This window comes from Belonocnema kinseyi, chromosome 6 (assembly GCF_010883055.1).
Source record: "Belonocnema kinseyi isolate 2016_QV_RU_SX_M_011 chromosome 6, B_treatae_v1, whole genome shotgun sequence".
Lineage (NCBI taxonomy): Eukaryota > Metazoa > Arthropoda > Insecta > Hymenoptera > Cynipidae > Belonocnema > Belonocnema kinseyi.
Window position 1 is genome coordinate 58,352,514 of NC_046662.1, and position 19,737 is coordinate 58,372,250.

A 19,737-nucleotide genomic window follows, 5' to 3' on the forward strand; every position below is an offset into this window, starting at 1 on the left:
AGAGCTAGATGTAGTTGCTCTTTATTTTTAGCATAGATCTTAAGATCGTCCATGTAAAATACATGAGTGACCTTGTACTTTCGATCTGCAGGTTTGCCGCACAAGAAAGACACCTCTCTGAAAGGTGACCTTGTTAGTTGTCACACGATTTTTTCCAGACTCCCTTTTTCGGAGTAGTTCAGCATGGTTTCGCAGACGTTGCTGCGAAAAGTGCGATACCTCCGGGTGTTTCTCGCACCACAGAGCATGCAGCCGTGCCATGTAACCTCGCTCAGGGGCCACACTCGCACCGTAGCACTCTAGCAAGTCGTGATTCAGTCGCTCCGTCCACCCAAAGGTCGCGAGATCCCGCCGATCGATCGCATTGAATCCATTTTCATTCCTGATGAAAGGAGCCAGCGTGCCAAACAGCTCGAGGTCCGCACTCTCAGCGTATTAGTTAAATCAAGTTACGTCTTGCGTACAAATCTAATCGGAATTATTCATGCGTTCCTGCCTGTTTACGCTTGGAATACCTCGATTATGGATCAAGGCCACTGCAAACCATTCTCGAAAGCGTTCTTATATCTGGAGTTGAGTGTATTTATATATATTTTTTATTAGCTGATTCTTTATGAGGATTATCTATTTTTGGTTATAAATTTTATTATTTGTTTAAAAAGTCATCCTTCTTGCTTGACAATTAAACTGGTTTGTTAAAAATTCGTCTTTTGGGTTAAAAGTTCAAGTATCTTCGTCGAAAATTTACTTTTTATTTTTAATTATATTTTGATGTTGAGAAGCCTAACTAAATTGTTTTAAAATGAAAATTCAATTATCTTTATGAAAATTTGTCGTTTTAATTTAAAAATTCATCTAATTTAGTAGAAATTATATCTTTCTTGGATAAAAATACAACTCTTTGATTGAAAAGTTAACAATTTTGTTAGAAAGTCATCGTTTTTGGTCGAAAATGTAACTGTTTTATGGAAAATTCAACTATTTCGGAGAAAATTTACTTGTTAAAAATTTTTATTTTGGTGTTGAAAAGTCTACTGAAATCTTTTTTGGACAAAAATTCTACTTTTTTTAAAAATTTGTCTGTTTGATAAAAACTTCGCCTGTTGTAGTAGAAATTTTATCTTTCTTGCATAAAAATGCAACTATTTGGTTAAAAATTGAACAATTTTGTTAAAAAGTCATCTCTTATAGTTGAAAAATCGTATTTTTGGGTTGAAAATATAAGAATCTTCTTATAAAATTTACTTCTTGTTTATAACTCATAATTTCTTGTTGAAAAGTAGAGATAAAATCTTTTTTAGATGAAAATTTAAGTTTGTTGAAAATTTGTCTTCTTGATTGGAAATTCGTCTGTTTTGATAAAAATTATTTTCATATTTTTGGTTTAAAGGTCAACAATCTTTTTTAAACTGATCTTTTCAAATTAAGAATTTAACTGAGTGGGTAAAAGTTCAAATACTTTGTTGAAATGTTTTTTTAATGAAGGCTCAGCTCTTTAGTAGAAAATTTAACTATTTTGCTGAAAATGAATTTTTTTATGAAAATTCATATTTTTCTGTAGAAAATGTAATTTTTGTTCAGATAATTCATCTTTTGTCTTGAAGCTTAAACAATTTTAGTAAACTTTTTTTTCTTTCATGACTGATAAAGTTTTGTTTGCTCAACATTTATCTTTTTCGTTTAAAATTTTCTTTATGAAATCTGATCTTTTTTGGTTAAAACATCAACTATTAAACTTTTTTGTTGAGACTTCATCTTTTTAGGTTGAAATTTCTATTACTTTGTTGGAAAATTAATTATTTTGTTGAAAATTTAAATACTTTGTTAAAAAGTATTATTTCATCCTATAAAAGTTATTTTTTTCTTAAAAATAAATAAATTTTTAATTCGATTGATATTGTATACTTTTAAATTTGCTCACCTTCATTATTATCCGGAAATTTCTGTCACTGCCTCCCGGACTATCATTTTGGTTAAAAATTCATCTCTGTGGCAACTGTGTTTGTTTAAAGTTTAATCTTTTTTTATTAAAAATTTGACCATTTGATTGGAAAATATTTTTTTTAAGGCAACTGTCTTTTAAAAAATTACATTTTTCGCTTGAAAATGCAATCTTTTTAGATTAAAGTTTAATCCTTTTTGTTTGAAAATTCAAATAATTGTTTAAAAACTTAACTGTTTTATTGAAAATGTAATTATTTTCTTGGAAATTGAACTATATTGTTAAAAAGTTTTGTTGTTGTTGAAATAAATACATTTGAAAGTTTTAAATTGTAATCTGAAATATTATTGTTTTATTCCGTTTATAAAAGATTCTAATTTTAAAATTGTCGTCTTTGAGTACTATTGATCAGGGAAAAGTGGAAAATTGGTCAGGGGAAAGTCAGCGAATATTCAAAATAAAGTTTTTCGTTCAACCTGATAATATGTGTAATCATAATAAATAGATAATTTTCGCCTTAATTTACCTTGACATAGAGATTCTGTAACTGCCAGAGGAAACGATTAGTGTGACTCAAAGCTATCACTTCGTCTTGAAGACTCATCCAGATATCTGCCATGTCTATAAACTGAGGCTGCAGACAAAAAATCGTTACTTTTTTTCTGTTTAAATTTAATGGGGTTGTTGCACATTTTCAAATATATGTTTTCCCCGATGAAATTCAAAGAACACTAAAAATTTAGCATAATTACTTGAGGAACGTTTAAAGAAAATTAGCTAAAATTTGTTTATCTTCAAAAATTATACTTTTTAATTTTTTCCAGAAAAATTAGGTGTTCTGATTGGGCCAGGGTCGAAAGTAAGCACCAGTCTGATTGGCGAAGTTAATGGGGAAATTATGTGGCCTCTAGGCTTTGGTGTAAACATAACCTATTTTCATGATTGATTTTTAAACGTGTTTGAAAAGTATGAAGAAGAGCCCAAATAGTTGCTCAAAATCCTGTGAATTTCACTAAAACCTGGATTTGTGAAATGTGTCAGTCTGAATGTGGAAAAATTCGACATGTGGATGGTCATACATTTTTTCGCCAACTGTCCTCTGGATACTTCGTTAGTCAATGGAGTCTCTGTATGCAATTATTCTGATTGGTTCAGCGTTTTGCAGGGTGTGACGTTTCAAGGTCACATAGTTTGAATAGGGGTTTCAATACTTTTTTAAAGATATTTTTTGTCTCTTAAGAAAAGGACACAACTTTTTTTTAAATATGCTAAAATTCTTAGAATTGTATTCAGTGTTTAAATAATATGATATCTAAAATTCATGCAACTACCCCATTACAAAATTTAACTTACATAAACTTGAGCAGTTGGAATTGCTGTTCTGTAACGAACAGTTTCATGAAGTTTGATCAGTCGATTCTGAAGACGTTGCAAAATGCATTTCAATTCGGTCTCACAACTTTCAATATCAGATAGTATTTTTCTAAGCAGAAAAATTTATATAAATATTTTAATTAATTTTAAAGAAATTAATCAATATTTATATTTTCAGCCTTGCCACAGAACCCAGAAAAGGTATGAAATTTCGAAATGCTTTCTTTTTAAACCGGAAGATTCAGTGGCAAACCTGAACTTTCACAATTCCAATTTTCCGAACCTTATGTAAATTTCTTTTTGACGAAATGCTGTGAGCATTTCAATACACCACTGGACATCATCTTCGATAACAAAATTTGGAAGTTTTTTATCATCGCAGCAGCAAAAACCTTCATCAGAAAAATCATCCGGAAGTACAGTTTCGACTGCAGTAGTGAATTTGTAGACTTTTTGCATCAGTTGTTCCAAAAGCTCAACAATGGAAGAGTGAGTCTTTTTTATTGCATCTTGCAAAATACTTGGCACTGTAAAATTACAAATTTAATATCTTATGCTTTTTTGTGTATTGATTAAAAAAGACAGGGTGGCCGAAGGTCAGGTGAAAATCTAGAAACCAGGGAATTTCGTTGATCAGGGAAACTCAGTTATTAAAGAAATAGCAAAAGTCAGAGAATTAGTATAAGAAGTACTTTAAATACACCAAACTCTCGTTTTCAGTCGCCCCATTCTCGGCCTTCTTAGAACTTCTGGTCAACGCAGTTTCTCAGGGGCCAGGGTGCGAACGGTTGCGATTCTCGCTACGGAAAGGCCGCAGGGCACGAGTACTCAGTCGTGTATATTGCGCAATATTATGCGTTCCAATTGTAAATGGTTCAGGCGGCGCTGACTGTTTACGTTTGGATCCCCCCGAATTGGGTCTAAATATATTTGAAGGCAAACCACTGACACTGCACTGAAACCGAGAATTTGTTTTAACACTCAAGTTACTAAATTTTCTCGAATTATTTTGAAGTAATTTAAGATATTTTAAAAGATTCCTAAAATGTCAAATAGATGTCAATAATTTGAAAAAATTTCAAAAGATTTTTATCATTTTAGATTATTTTTAAAAATTCCAAAGCATTTTCAAGATCTTAAGAAAGTTTTAAGTGATTTCAAAAAATTTCAAATATTTTAAGGTATTTTTAATAGTTGTTAATCATTTTCAGTGCTTAAAAGGAATTTGAAAGATTTTAGGGTATTTTTTAAAATTCCAAGTACTTTTCTATAGCTTTAGAAAATTTCGAAAGTTTTGAAAGGATTTTAAATATTGTAAGGTTTTACCAATATTTCAAGATATTCCCAAATATTTTTAATAATCTGAATGATTTTAAGATATTTTAGAAGATTCCAAGGAATTTGTCATTGATTTTAATAATTTAAAGGGATTTCTAAGATCGAAAAATATTTTGGTGTATTTTAAAAGATTTTTAGGCATTTTAAATAATTTTAAACTATTTCAAGGACTTTTCCAGGATTTTACTGATTTCAGGGCAATTGAAATTTGATTTAATTGGCTTTTAAAGAATTTTCGAAAATATGGAACGATTCTGTTAGACCTGTAAGGTTTTATGATACTTTGAACAATTTACGGGATTTTATAAGATTTACGAGTATTCCAATGATTTCATGGGATTTTAAGAGCTCTCAAAGTATTTTAATAAAATTTCCAGGATTTCCGAAAATAGCATCAGATTTCATATAATTTTTAGAGAATTTCAGAATTTTTTTAAAAATAGATTTAAATTATTCGAAATATTTTAGGGTATTTTAAAATATTCTAGGAAATTTCGAGAGCTTTAAAAAGTTTCAAGGAATTTTAAAAGTTTTAAATATTTTTTAAGGGTATTTTAAAAAATTCTAATAATTTTTCAATTAACTTCAGTAATTTAATGGCATTTAAAAGTATTAAAAATATTTTAAGTTATTTAAATAGATTACTAGGAGCTTTAATTTTTTTCAAAGGATTTCAAACGATTGAAAAGAATTTGGAATGTGTTAGAGAATTAAAAAAAATTATCTGGAATTTACAATTTATTTTAATAATTTGAAGGAATCTTGAAGGATTTAAAATATTTTAGGGTATTTTAAAAGATTCCAAAGCATTTTGGAGATATTTAAATCATTTTAACGGTTTTGTCCATCGAAGGGGCGGGTTTCGTAGGGTTTCAAAGATTTGATCAGATTTTCAAATATTTTTTACAATTTATTTGGAATTCACCTTGAATACTTATAAATTTATTCTAAATTCTTTTGAATTCTTTGGAATTCTGATGAATGTTTAAATGCACCTTAATTCGTTTAAATTCACCAAAATTCTACTCACATCAATAGATTTTTTCAATGTTCAGTTTCATTTTAATTTATCGGAACTCGCCTTGAATTCATAAGCATTCATCCAATTCTTTTGAATGCCCTTAAATTTTCTAAGCCAATTTCTAGCTTATTGAATTCAAAGAATTTACCACATTTTTAAATTGTTTTCAATTCACTTAAATGTTGAAGAGATTAACAATTCTGTAAGGGATTTCCAAGGATTTTCATGATTTTAAGGGATTAAAAAAATTTTTGTTAAGTTTTAAAATAGTTAAAAAAATTTTTTAATGTTCTTAGAGATTCGAAGGGATATTATAAGAATTCCGAGAATTTCGATGATTTTCATTGATTTTAAGCTATTTTAATAAATGTTCCAGGATTTCAGGCAATATCATCAGATTTCATGGGATTTTAGAATAGTTTAATATATTTCAATGACGTAAGGTTTGAAAGAAATTTATCATGATTTCTTATTAATTTGTCGTGGATTTTTTTTTAATTTTTATGAATTCTTTGAAATTCTTTTTAATTAGCTTAAATCACTTGAATTCTTCTAAATTCACTTCAATTTTACAGAAATCAATGGTATTCTTAGGATTACATTTTTTTAAATTACATTTGAATATAACTTGAACTGTTTTGAAACCTTATAAATTTAAGCTGAATTCGTTCAAATTTACCTGCAATCCTTATACATTTCATAGAATTCTTTTTAATTCTTTTAAATTTGAAAGAACATTAGTCACATTATTGATGCACATTAGTAATATTTTAATTAATTTCAGTCACTTTTTGGGCAAGAAACTAGTCGGTTTTATTTATTTTTCCGATTTGAATTGATAACTTTTTCGGTTTGAATAGGTAACATTTTTAAGATTTCAAATAAACTATTTAGTATGTGGCAGCACTGAGTATAATAAATTAAAAATGGACAAATTTAAATAAAAAATGGGTTAGAAATTAGAATCTATGTCTTTACATATGAATGGCCAGGGATAATGAAAAAATATTCAAGGAAAAAGAAGAGAAATTTGAAAATGTTGTTTTGCAGCCACCCTGAAAAATAGTACGTGTCCTAATTTTTTGTTTAATATTATAGTCAGCAGCTAATAAAGTTTTTATAATTTTGTCTCTTAAATTAATTTAAATCAAATATTTTTCGCGCTAAATTTGCTCAGCCCTAAAAATGTACCAATATAAAAAAGCCATACAATCATCAATTCCCTCGCCTCCTCTTTGACAATCTCGATTGAAGAGACGAATGCCCGTGACAATACACATTAATTCCATTAGTTGTTCTTCTTTTTCATCCTTTTCCAGAGATATGAAATGTAGCAATTCAGAAAGCTGATAAACACTTTGTAGTGCCACCGAAACCTCTCTATAAAAAATTTTTTTTAGTCTTTTTCTTTGCTCCACATTAGGCAACCCTAAAAAATTACGTCACCCTATTTTAAAAACGTTTTCCACCCCACCCCCTTCTTTTTCGTCGCAGATCATGATATAAAGCTTGAACCCTCCAATCCAGCTTAGGACTGTATGGAGGTGGCCTAAATGTTAAAGCCCGCATTTCACCAGAAATTTCTGAATAAGCTGCGAGGAATGTTAAGGCGTTGTCGTGGTGAAGGACCTAGTCGCTACTTCTTTTACGAAACAGGCTTTTTCCTTTTTACTGAGTCACGTTATAAGTCATAAAGCTTGAACCCTCCAATCCAGCTTAGGACTGTATGGGGATTGCTAAAGTGTGGAAGGATGCGTTTTATCAGAAATTGCTGAATAAGCTGCTACTAATGTTACTACGTCATGTGATCGCTTCAGAACTTTCAATGATATTTTCTTTAGGGGTAGTTCAAAAACTGTGTTATGCTATTTTGAAAACTATTTCCACCCATTCCCTTTTTCGTCACAGATCATCATATAGTTAAATTTTTTACGTAAAAGTTGAGTTTTCAAGAAAATAGTTAAATTTTTGAAGAAAAAAGGATTAAAAATTTACAACAAACGGCTGCTTTTTTAAACAAGTATTTGAATTTTCTGTCGAAAAAGAGGAATTTTTTAGAATATGGTTGAATTTTGAACCAAATATTTTAATTTAAAAAAAAAATAATAATCAACCAAACAGTAGGATTTACAAACAAATAGTTGAACCTTCAAGCGAAACAGACGAATTGTCAAAAGAGTTAATTTTTACCATATATTTTATTTTTAAACTAAAGACAATCAATTTCCCATTAAAAATGGAATAGTTAAATTTTGCAGTTCAAAAAACAAAAAATCGAAATTTTAACAAAATACAGTGAAACTCTACTATAGAGCCAATTTTGGGGCTGCCGGTGAGTGGGAACAACTCATTACAGCCCGCTCCGCTTTTGTCTGTTCGCACCTGAGTGCTCGCCTGAGTGACAACCGCTGACCCCGCGCACCCCGCGCAGCTCCTGTTACACCCACCTGCGCCGCGGCGTCGATTTTCGGAAGGGCTATAGAAGGGAGGGCTTTTGAAGGGTTTCACTGTAGTTCAATTTTTAACCAAAGAGATGAAACTTCATAAATAAAGTTTTAATAAAGCAGTTCAAACACAATAGTTGATTTTTAAAACAAAAAGATTAACTTTCTTTCCAGAATCATGAATTTACAACAAAAATACATCAATTTGGAACCAAATAGTTAAATTTCGACTAAAGAGTAAAAGCTATCAATTTAAAAAAAAATGTCAACAAAATGTTGAAGTTTTTAACCAATAAAATGAATTTTCAACAAAGAAATTTAACTTTCAAACAATTAGTTGCATTGTTAACCAAAAAGATGAATTCTTGCTGAAAAATTTAACAGTTGAATTTTCAACACAAAACGATTATTTTTCATCATAAAGGAAAACAAACCGTCAATAAAATAGTTCAATCTTCAACCAATGGAAAAATTTTTTAACCAAGTAGTTCAAATTTCAACCAAGTATTTGAATTTTCAACGAAAAAAATTATCTTTTAATAACAAATTTAATAGTTGAATTTTCAATTAAAAGCGGTCAATTTTTAGTCAAAATTATATTAATTAAATTCTCAGTCAAGAAAAGAAATCAATTTTAAATTAAAACAGGAAATAAATTTTCAATAAAATGGTTAGATTTGCAACCGATTAATAGGAATTTTAACCAAGAGAGATGAACTATGAAACAAAAATATAATGGTAGACTGTTCAATAAAAAAAAAGAATTAACTTACAATGAAAAATAGTTGGATTTTCTTATTGGGTACAATTAGTTTAGTTCGCATTTAATAAAAAAAAAATAAAAAAAACGAGAAACGAAACGTTCCATGAAATCAGGAAAAAAAAGGAATTCTTTCAAAAAGGGAAAAAGAGAGGAATAGGGTAAAGAGTATGATGTCTATATAGATTTTTAAATTAATGTAGTTATTCCACAACACTGCTCGGACCCAGGTAGCTGATTAGTCTCCCTAGCAATCACACTAAGCAAAGAGCTTCACAAAAGCATTATTTTTCCATTTTTCAAACATTTAAAACAATTTTTAGTGAATTTTTATTTTCAATGTGTGGTGTCACGTGCCCCCCCCCCCCCCCCCCCCCCACCCAGACGTCACAAATCATCTCAAAACCTGTCCCTTGGAAGTGTGACGTAGTTTTTTAACGGTTCCTGATGACATTTTATTCAATTCAGAAAAATAATTTTATTAATTTATTCATATTTATCATTTATTTTTTATCAACTCCATTTACCTGAGTACGGGAGGCACTGTCGGATTTCCTAAGCCACTCAGTAGTGTAATCACTACCAATATTTTTTGATAAAGTTTTTCCATATCTCTGTTGCTTTCTAATTTTCTCGTCTCGCATATTTCCTTCACTAACGATGCAGTTTTTTCGTGAAGTCTTAATCTGTGCTTTCTGATGATGTCTCCTAATTTGGTTAAGTTGATTTTAATTTTAATAATGCAATTAAATGTAAGTTATTAAACATAAATGAGGAAAAAAAACAATTTTCTACTTTGGCTTGAAGTAAGTTTTTTAAAATATGATATTTCAGAAACTGAAATAATTACCTCTATCAAAATAATGCTTAGCGAAATAAAGTTGAATTTTGATAGTGACCATGCTTGGTTTTGTATCGTCAAGTAATTTTTCTATCAATACCGAGACCATTTTGAACATTTCTTCATCATTCCCTTTATTGATTGAGTATTCAGGATGTAAAAGCATCAATGATAACTTAACAAACAAAACAAAAATGATTTAAATATTAACTACTTACAGAACTGAAATAGTTAATTAAAATTTTAGTTATTAAAAACTAGCATACCAAGAAAGAAACTAAATCACTTGAAACGTCAATATCTCTTTTCTTGCATTCCTTGGTGATCGTTTCTATCAAATCCTTTTTCACCAATTCCATTGTTATTAAATAAAAGACACCTAACTTTCGTTTAAACTGCACTCTCACTGATTGTTTGATCGATATTTGCTTGGAGACACATGGCAAGCTAAACAAATTTAAGACCTTCATTGGATTTAACAAAATTTGGTTTTCAAATCTGTTTATTAAAAACCTTTAATTGTTTATCAAAAAACATTTCTTATTTAAGTAATTGCAAATAAAATTGAAACATTTTGAGGAGAAAAGATGTAGGGACAGAAGACCTTAATACAACATTAGACGAAGTTTCTATAATTAATAATTTACGTATCAATTTTTAGTTAGAGTGTATTCAATATTAAAAACAAAAAATGCAATTTAAAGGAACTACATTTTAATAGATCATTTTTTACTTTCAAAAAAAATTTTGTGATCAAATATGCAGAGGAGAGTGGTCCTAAATCTCTTTAAAATAAATTGAATTAAAATGATTAATTAAAATTAAGTAGAAAAAAGGTAAAAATCTCTAGAAATCTTTGCAATCGCTTGAAATTCTTAGCAATTTAAGAAAATCCTGTAACTTTGTGAAATTCCTTCAAATACCTCAAAATCCATTGAAATCAGTAGAATCGTAAATAATCTATTATAATCTTTGGAATACATAATAATCCATTAATAAACGTAAAAATAATTTGAAAGCCCTTAATTATAATTTAAATTAAGGCTGCTGCGTCTATTCTCTCTGAAAAATTTGATTTCATTTATTTTTCAAAGTTCACTAAAAATTCCGTGAAATCTTTGAAAATCCTTCAAAGATCCTTTGAAATCTTTCGACATTAATAGAAATATTTAGAGATCCCATAAAAATTTTTTGAAATCCTTCAAATCCGTTGAATTCCCTCGAAATTGGTTGTAATCCTTTGGAATTCTTAAAATCGCCTGATGTGTTTGGAAGTCTTTAAAATTCAGTACAATTTTGATGAAATCTAACGAAATTTCTTAAAATCTGTGGAAGTTCTCTATAATTAAAATGAAATCGAGTTAATTCATTAACTTTCTCTAAAAAAACAAAAACGTTTAAATCCCTGGAAATTTTTGAAGTCCTTTAATTTTCTGAAATTTCTTTAATAACTTCAAAAATCCCTTTAAATCTTTGAAATCACGAGGAATCTTCAAATTTAATTTAATTTATTTTCCAAAGTTTATTTGGAATATCATTAAATCTTTAGAAATCCTACAAAAATCTTTGATTCCCTTAAAATGTTTTAAATCTCTTCAAATCCTTTGGAATTCCTTTAAATTTCTGTATATGTCTGAAAATATTAAAAATCCTCTAAACTCCCTCGAAAACTTTCGCAATTCCTTCAAATACGTGGAAATATTTTTTTTAATCTCTTGAAAACCGCTTAATTTTTCGAAATTTGTTAATATCCTTTGGTATCTCTTAAAACCGCCTGATATATTTTGAAATATTTAAACTCCCGTCAAATTTTTATGAAATCTGACGAAATCGCTTTAAGTCCCTGGAAATTGTATGAAACTCCAAAATTCCGTAAAATTTGTCGAAATCTTACGTTACATAAATAAATAATAATATTAATCATAATAATTTTTTCACAATTTAGAAATAAAAATTAATATTAAAAAAATATTTATTTTAGACCATTAGAAAAAACAATTAAAATAAAATTATTTAATACATTTTATCTATTCAAAACCATAACATAAAAAATGGAAGACAATCAAATGTTTGAAAAATTAATCTTAAAAGTATAAGGAATTACGCCGGAATTCAACTTGTGGGGGTTGTTCAGAAATTGATCTCGTCTCTCCGTAGCTTAGTGGGTAAGAGCTTCAGACCAGCAATCTGAACGACCTGGGTTCGGATCCCAGCGGAGCTTCAAAGCAATTTTTTTCACAATTTACAAATAAAAATCAATATTAAAAAATATTGATTTTATACCAAGAGACAGAAACAATTAACATCAAATTATTTATTATTAATAAAAATAATCTCTCGATTTTATACTAGCATTTCTAATAGCAGTAAAATTAACAATATAAATATTTCAGAGTGGTCTCTTAAAACAATAACAAGTTTCTGGTCATTTCGTAGGATTTCAAAGCATAAAAGATCATTTTTAATATTTTGTTTTATATGCGGTTTTAAAGAATTTCCTTAAATTTCGAAAGAGTTGAAAGGATTTCATAGGATTTATTTATTACTCTGTTTTTCCCCTGATATTGGCCTATTTCACTGTTTAGTGAATTATATAGAAAATATTTCCTGTTCCAAAACAAATTTCTTTAAATCAAAGTAATATATTCATTGGCTCTCAATCAAAAGAAAATTTCTTTAATTTAAACAAATTTCTTTTGATTCAAGTAAATATCTTTAGTTAAAAAAAAATTTTTTTAAGATTCCTAAGAAAATTTCAAATCATTTTTATTTAAAAAAAAAATAATTTGAGGAGAAAATTGAAAAAGATTTAAAATCTTTTTTAAATGGTTTTCTAAAACAAAATATTTTTCGCAGATTGCGAATACAAAGTTTAGAAGTTTTTAAAAAGTTTTAAAGGCTTCAAGAGATTGAAAACTTTTTCTTAAAATTTCTAGAAAAATAAATGAGAATTTTAATTTTGAAAGAATATTTTTAATTATTTCAGAAGATTTGTAAAGTTGTAAAAGAAAATTTAAAGATATTTATAAGGTTAGGACGTTAATGCAGATTTTTTTTTAATTTTGTAGAAGAGTTTAAAAAATGTCCAATAAAATATAAATTTTTGAACATTTCGAAAAGCAATTTCAAACCTTTTTAAGCATATCGAAAGGTTTCAAGAGAATGAAAAAATATTTCGACAATTCCTGGGAAACTTGAATTAGTTTTAACATTCAAACATTAACTTTGAGGTAATAATTGAAAACATTCAAAAAGATTTCAAAATTGTGAAGAAAATTTGGTAGATTGAAAGGCAATTTCTTTATTTTTACAGAATTTTAAAATAATCTTTCGAAAACTCGAATATCATTCAAGCATATATTTACCAAGTTTAAATGTATTTTGAAACATTAAAAATCTTTAAACCCCGTTTTAAATGTTCTCAATAATCTTACGATAAATGTATTTTATATAAGTTTAAAATAAAAACTGATCATACTTATTGCCTTTTTCTTGGATTTCAGAATCTAATTTTCGCTTGAATTTAAGGTTTCAAAAACATTTAATAAATGAATAATTCATAGCAATTTTTATTTTGTATGAGAAATGAATTTCTCCCTCAAACTGATGATGTGTTTTTAAAGAGTGTATTTGAGGTTATTATTTATTTTAAACATTCTCTTTTTAAATATTATCAATAAACCCAATCATTTGAGCTGAGAATTTGTGTGTTGAAGAATTAAAATCTCGCGATTGGCAACACTTGCCGAGCTGCGCATGCGCAGGCTGTTTTTTCCGGAAGATTGTCAGTGTTGTCAAATTCAGTTTGTTTGCCAAATTAAATAAATTAATAAAAAAACCAATTTTCTCATGACTGTTTGTGTAGAACTTTGCATTTTGCTCCAAAACCCTTACCATTAAAGGTTGAGTTAGTTTATCTGCTTCATATTTACCTTGATCAAAAAATTCGATTCAGTGAAAATCGAAAATCAGTCTTTGTTTGGGGCTTGCCGGGCTTACTGGTGATCACGGTTCTTATTTCCTCTGTCCAGTTCTATAACCAAGCTAAGCTTTTTTTTCTCTTTTGACAGCTACACGTAGGTTGATCTTCAAAACTTCCAAACATTTGAAACATTTGGCCGCCAAACAATCCTATAAGGTATTTTCCAGCCCCCTGCCTCGACCGTATATGTGTATGTGTAGTAGTTTTCTTACGAGCCGGAGGAGAAATGTCGGTCAACTAAGCCAACAGATGGCACCACAAAAAGTAGGTCTGTCTTTTTCATTGAATTGCATTAAGAAAAAGCAAAAATAATTAAAAACTTGATGCTGTTTCCAAATAAACAAAAAATAAGAGTAACTATTACTAATTATTTCAAAAAAGAAAAAGTCATAAAGATATGTAGTTTAATATGAATAAAATTTAATTTTTAGATAAATTTTGAAAGCAGTTCAAACTTCATATTTCTATGATTTATTTTGCTGATATTATTGATTTTATTATTTGTTCTAGTTAAACAAAATTATTTATTGTTGAAATTATTAATATAGCTAATTAAAAAATTAATAATATTTAAGACCTCAGTGACAAAAATATTTTAAACATATACATGATCAGAAGAATTAATAAAAAATATATTATTTATATCCAATATAAATATAATAATAATTATAATATTATAATATTAGAATTTGAGATTTTTCAAATTATAATTTCCTTCAATGGGCAGAACGACTTCAGGTATTTCTTAAAATAATCAATATTTGATAAAAATATAACAATTTAAATTTTAGTAAACAAATTACATAAGCAAATTTAAAATGTTTGCCCTTTCGCATAGAAATTTTTTTTGCACTGGAAATGTTTAGGCTATTGGACGAATGACTGCTAGTCAAAAATATATTAGAAGATTTAGCAATAACCACTGTTATTAGCAATTCTTGTGACAACATATTTAAACTTAAGGTTTTATCAAATTAAAATTTTCTTTGATGGCCAAGTCAGGGGGTTATTGTCAAAAGATTTTGTATTGAATGAATCTTAGCATGCAGTGTTATAATTCATTTCCAATCCATAACGATTGAAAACCCGACTTTTTCCAAGTGAAACTGCCAACATTGGGACATTTTTATGTAAATTGTTTATAAATATGTAAGTTGTTATATTCCACTAAATATGATCACAGATACATTGTTTAGGAATATCCATAGCCATTGTAGCGATTAAAGAAAATAACAATTTCGATAAAACCTTACATTTGAATATTTTGTCACGAGAATTATTTATAACAATGGTTATTGTTAACTTCTCAAATATTTTTGTGACTAGCAGTTATTCGCCCAACAGCTTAAAATATTTCCAGTGTAAAAAAAATTCTATGCGAAAGGACCAAAATTTTGAATTTCGTTATCTAATGTATTTGAAAAATTTAAATTGTTACATTTTATCAAATATTATTAAATATTTATTGTTTTAGGGAATACCTGCATTCTTCCTGGCGCTTGAAGGAAATAATAATTTGAAAAATCTCAAATTATAATATTTTGCCACAAGAATTGTTTATAACAATAGTTATTATAAACTTTTAAATTATTTTTGTTAATAAATGTCATTTCTACATTAATGTGAAGCACTTTTAGCACCAAAAAATTGTACAGATTATAAGACTATTTGTTAATTTGTTTATCAAATTTGTTTGCAACAAATAAATGGAATGATAAAAAAATTATTTGTATTTTATGATTTCCTAAACATTAATTTAAGACAATATAAAGTTTTCCTGATCAGTTATCAAAGCTTAAAGAATTTTTATGTACACAATTTCTGTTTTTCCATGCTTTGAGTAGAAAAATTATTAATAAAAAAATAGAGAAGACAAAAGTTCGGAGCGTCAAGCTGAACGAAAAAAGTGAATTTCCTCCAACTGTCCGTCATGAGTTCGGTACGTTTGTTTATAGAGTTTAATAGTTTATAGTCTATTCAATAATACAATTAACTGTTTAATTTAAAATCTCCTTTAAGTTAAATTTTTTAAATAAAATTATTAGGGGTTGAATGCAGCGAGAAAAAAGCTTTCAAGATTAAACAACAAATAAATGATTTGCACTGTATAAATGTATATATGATATTCGGTTCAATTTAAATAAATATATACATTATATTAAATAATATTAAATCCATTTCCTTATTTATCATTCGTGTCATTGACTTTTTACCAAATTATTCCCTCAATATACAATATACGCCATATATTTTTTATTAATTCTTCTGATGATGTATATGTTTTTAATATTTTTGTCATTGAGGTCTTTATTATTATTAATTTTTTCATTAGCAACATTAATAATTTTAACAAAAAATAATTTTGTTTAACTTTAACAAGTAATAAAATCAATAATATGAGCAAAATAAATCACAAAAATATAAAGTTCGAACTGCTTTCAAAATGTATCTCAAAATTAAATTTTATTCATATTAAACTACATATTTTCATGACTTTTTCTTTTTTTAAATAATTAGTAATAGTTAGACTTTTTTTTCATCTATTTTTTTGCTTATTTACAAACAGCATTAAGTTTTTAATTATTTTTGCTTTTTCTTAATGCAATTCAATAAAAAAGACAGACCTACTTTTTGTTGCGCCATCTGTTGGTTTAGTTTAACCGACAATTCCCCTCCAGATCGTAAGAAAACAGAAAAGTGGGGGCGATGCATGGGGCTGGTATTTTTACTTTAACCATCAGCTAACTTCACTTTGTTCAAAGCTGAGGGGGAAATAATGGATCTGATGCATGGAACAAAACTTCATTTCTGTAATATCTTTGTAATTAATAATCATTATTGGCATTTTTTGATTTTATTAAATAGTAATTAAAATATAAAAACTATTTTTCAAATACACTTATATCGAAAAAATTAACCTTTACGAAGATATTAGCAAAATAGGGCAAAAATGAACTGAATCCCATGTATTTGTACCCTTGTTTTCCCCTCAGCAATCTACGACGTGAAGTTAGCTGTTGATTGAAGTGAAAATACCTAATAGTCATCCATCACCCCTGCTGAAAAACTTTGATGTGATTAGATCCTATCCTATGCATTAATTCAACGGTTCTTTAATTTAAAATTATGCAAATCTTTTTGGTTAAATTATCATTTATTTTATCTAAATAATATATTCATAATTCATTAAAAATAATATTCGATGGAAAAAGGTCTTTAGCACTGAAATACAAAATTGAATGTTTTCCGTTTAAGAAAATATCATATTTCCTTAAAAATATAAAAAATCCAATTTTTTAAAATGCTGATAAGTTTTTTACTTTCACTTTATGATGAAAAATATGTGTTTCATGGTCTTTATAATAATTTAATACTACATTATTAATATTTGAATTAACCGATCTAAAAATTCGAAAAGAATTCATTAAACTTAGAACCAAAAATATAGATATTAACATTTTTTCTAATAAAATGTTTAAGCTTTTTAAAGATTTTAGAAGGTTTCAAAATAACAACAAAGATCTCAAGATTTCTGGAAATCTAAAATCCAAAAAAAAATTTTTTTTTATTTTTTCGAACGTCTAAGAGTTTTAAATATATTTTAAATAAACTAAAATTTTCTGTAAAGTTTGATAATATCCTGCAAACTTAAAAGTTTTCCGAAAGTAATGAAGGAGTCGTATGCCTTAAAAAATAATTATATACTTACACATTTTGTATGTTCTTACTTTTATTCTAAATTCCCATATCTCGGGAGTAATTTTTTAATTTCGTAAAATATAGAACTTTCAATTGTCAATAAGTATCGATGGCCAATTTTTAAAATCTGTGAATTTGTAACTTCAATATTCCTGGACGATTTACTTGGGTTTTACTAGCTGTTTTAGATTATATATTTTTAACTCGAATTCAAAAACCTAATATCTCGGAAGTGAGATTTTATTTTATATTTAAACTGCAGATTACATTTTTATCTCAACCGTAGCTGAACTTGCTTATGTTTTTGCTCATTGTTACTTTTATCTTATGAACTTCCGCATCTGTTTCCTCAATATTAGATATACGTTTTTCTAATGAAACTTTTGTTTTATTTTTAAATAAGAGATTTAACTTTTAATGGTTTTTATAATAAGACTCTTAGTTTAGATTGGAAAATTTGAAAATAAATGTTTTGCTTATATGCTGTATTGTCTAACAAGGAAAGGTCGCGAGATGTGCGTCGTCGATTTGACAGGGGCTTCACAGGTTTAAAGTACATAACAATCCATTAGGTGCGTATTGTTTTCTTCAATCCAATAAGTCTTAGTTTCCGAGATATCGGAACCACTGGATCAAAAACACTTTTTTTTATTGAATTAAGATTTTGTGTTATTGAAAAAATTAATTTCAAAAACAATTATCGACCCTAATGCCAATTAAAAAATATTCTATACAATTATTGAAAAAATACGAACCTAATAGATTTTTATATACTTTCACCCTGTAAAGCCCCAGTCGAATCGGCGACGCACATCTCGCGACCTCTCCTTCTTAGTGGTAAAGTTCCTTTGTAGTCAGACACTGTTGTACCTTTTAGAACCTACAAAATTCTTCGCATACGTAGCTTTAAAAATAAAACCTAACAACTGTCCTTTTTAAATTAATATTATGCAGATTTCATTTATGTTAATTTCATGAGTGGTGTAAGTCTTCAAACTAGGGTTCAACCTAGAGAAATTTTGATGTGCACTAGAATTTAAAGAATTCAAATGACATCAAAATAGATCAAAACAATTTGAAGGAATTGAAGGATGACAGCCAAAAAGTTGACTTTTTTAGACAATAATGTTTACAGAAATACAAAAATTAAAAATCCTAAAAAACAGCGGAGGTAAAAATGTTGAAAAATATTGAAAAATTGCAATTTAATTTTGTCTTCACTGTTAGAAAATATCATCTTGTTTTCTAGCATGATAAATTAATTTGAATCATTATCGGGCATTTTACAATTGAGTGTCCTAAAATATGAGAGAATAGAATAAGTTGATAATAAGAAAATGACAATGTATGAGTGAATTCGAGCTATAAATCAGGACACCAGATTTAAAACTAATTTTTTGCTTACTTCATTGTTATTTAGAAAATAATAAAACCTCTTGCAAAGGAAATAAAACGTATTTTTCGTGAATTAAAGTAAAGAATTTGACACATCAACAACCATCGTTCCTTTTCCATCAAAAAGAAAAATAGGGATCGAATTATTTTTAATGTTGAAGCATTAACAGGATTTCTAATAGAATAAGTAAGTTGAATCTTTAATTTATTTCACCATAAAATTAAGTTTAAATATTAATTCTTGTTGCAGCGAATGTTTCACCTGAAATCGATGCAAACTTTATCTTCCGTTTTATTCGTGTTACCAGGAGATAGCAATAAATACCATATTTATCTGCGTTAACCGATTGCCCATGTGCCCTATATTAAAAAGTGAATTGGAAGATGTTATCGCGACGGTTATCGCATCTGTTTACATTATCGATGAGAAGATCTGTACTGATAAGTTACTGCAATCATACAGAATTAGGCCAGAGCTAATTTTTTTCTTTTCGACAACTATATCTTCTATTAAATTTATGCTATTTTTTAAATGTTAAGCAATTGAAAATATTAAATACTATTAATTTTAACTAACAATACAAAATTATGAACATTTAGATTTTATTTTATTTAACTCTTAGTCACAGTTTTAAAGAATATAACGTCCTTCTAATTGTAACTATTATTCCAATTTTCATTATTTCTAGAATTTAAAGAAGTTTAGAAAATTGAGAGAATGTATTCATCTTTGGCTCATTTGAATACCTTGCCGATGACTTTTTAGATTCTCATGAAGAGAAGGTATTAGATTTGTGTAAAATTTGGCCCCCTTCGTTTTTGTAAAATTTCCACGTTTTGAGGCTAAATCTGGTGAATACGGTGGGTGTTCGACCAATTCGAATTTTAGTTCTTCAATTTTAGCCATTGAAACGAAGCATGTGTGAACTCGGGCGTTGTCG

At 27.8% G+C, this 19,737-nt stretch overlaps 1 protein-coding gene across 2 annotated transcripts in view; it reads right to left on the reverse strand.

Moving 5' to 3' along the window:
• Nucleotides 1-13,767, reverse strand: part of LOC117174812 (cilia- and flagella-associated protein 206-like) — a 23,983-nt gene extending 10,216 nt beyond the window's left edge. For both annotated transcript variants that reach the window (XM_033364191.1, XM_033364192.1), the window contains exons 1-8: nt 13,653-13,767; nt 9,987-10,167; nt 9,730-9,895; nt 9,407-9,587; nt 6,886-7,055; nt 3,600-3,843; nt 3,296-3,425; nt 2,469-2,576 (exon numbers count right to left, since the gene is read on the reverse strand). In XM_033364191.1, coding sequence (XP_033220082.1) covers nt 2,469-2,576; nt 3,296-3,425; nt 3,600-3,843; nt 6,886-7,055; nt 9,407-9,587; nt 9,730-9,895; nt 9,987-10,079 — 1,092 coding nt within the window. In that variant the 5' untranslated portion in view covers nt 10,080-10,167; nt 13,653-13,767. The remainder of the gene's footprint in view (nt 1-2,468; nt 2,577-3,295; nt 3,426-3,599; nt 3,844-6,885; nt 7,056-9,406; nt 9,588-9,729; nt 9,896-9,986; nt 10,168-13,652) is intronic.
• Between the last annotated feature and the right edge of the window lie 5,970 nt (nt 13,768-19,737).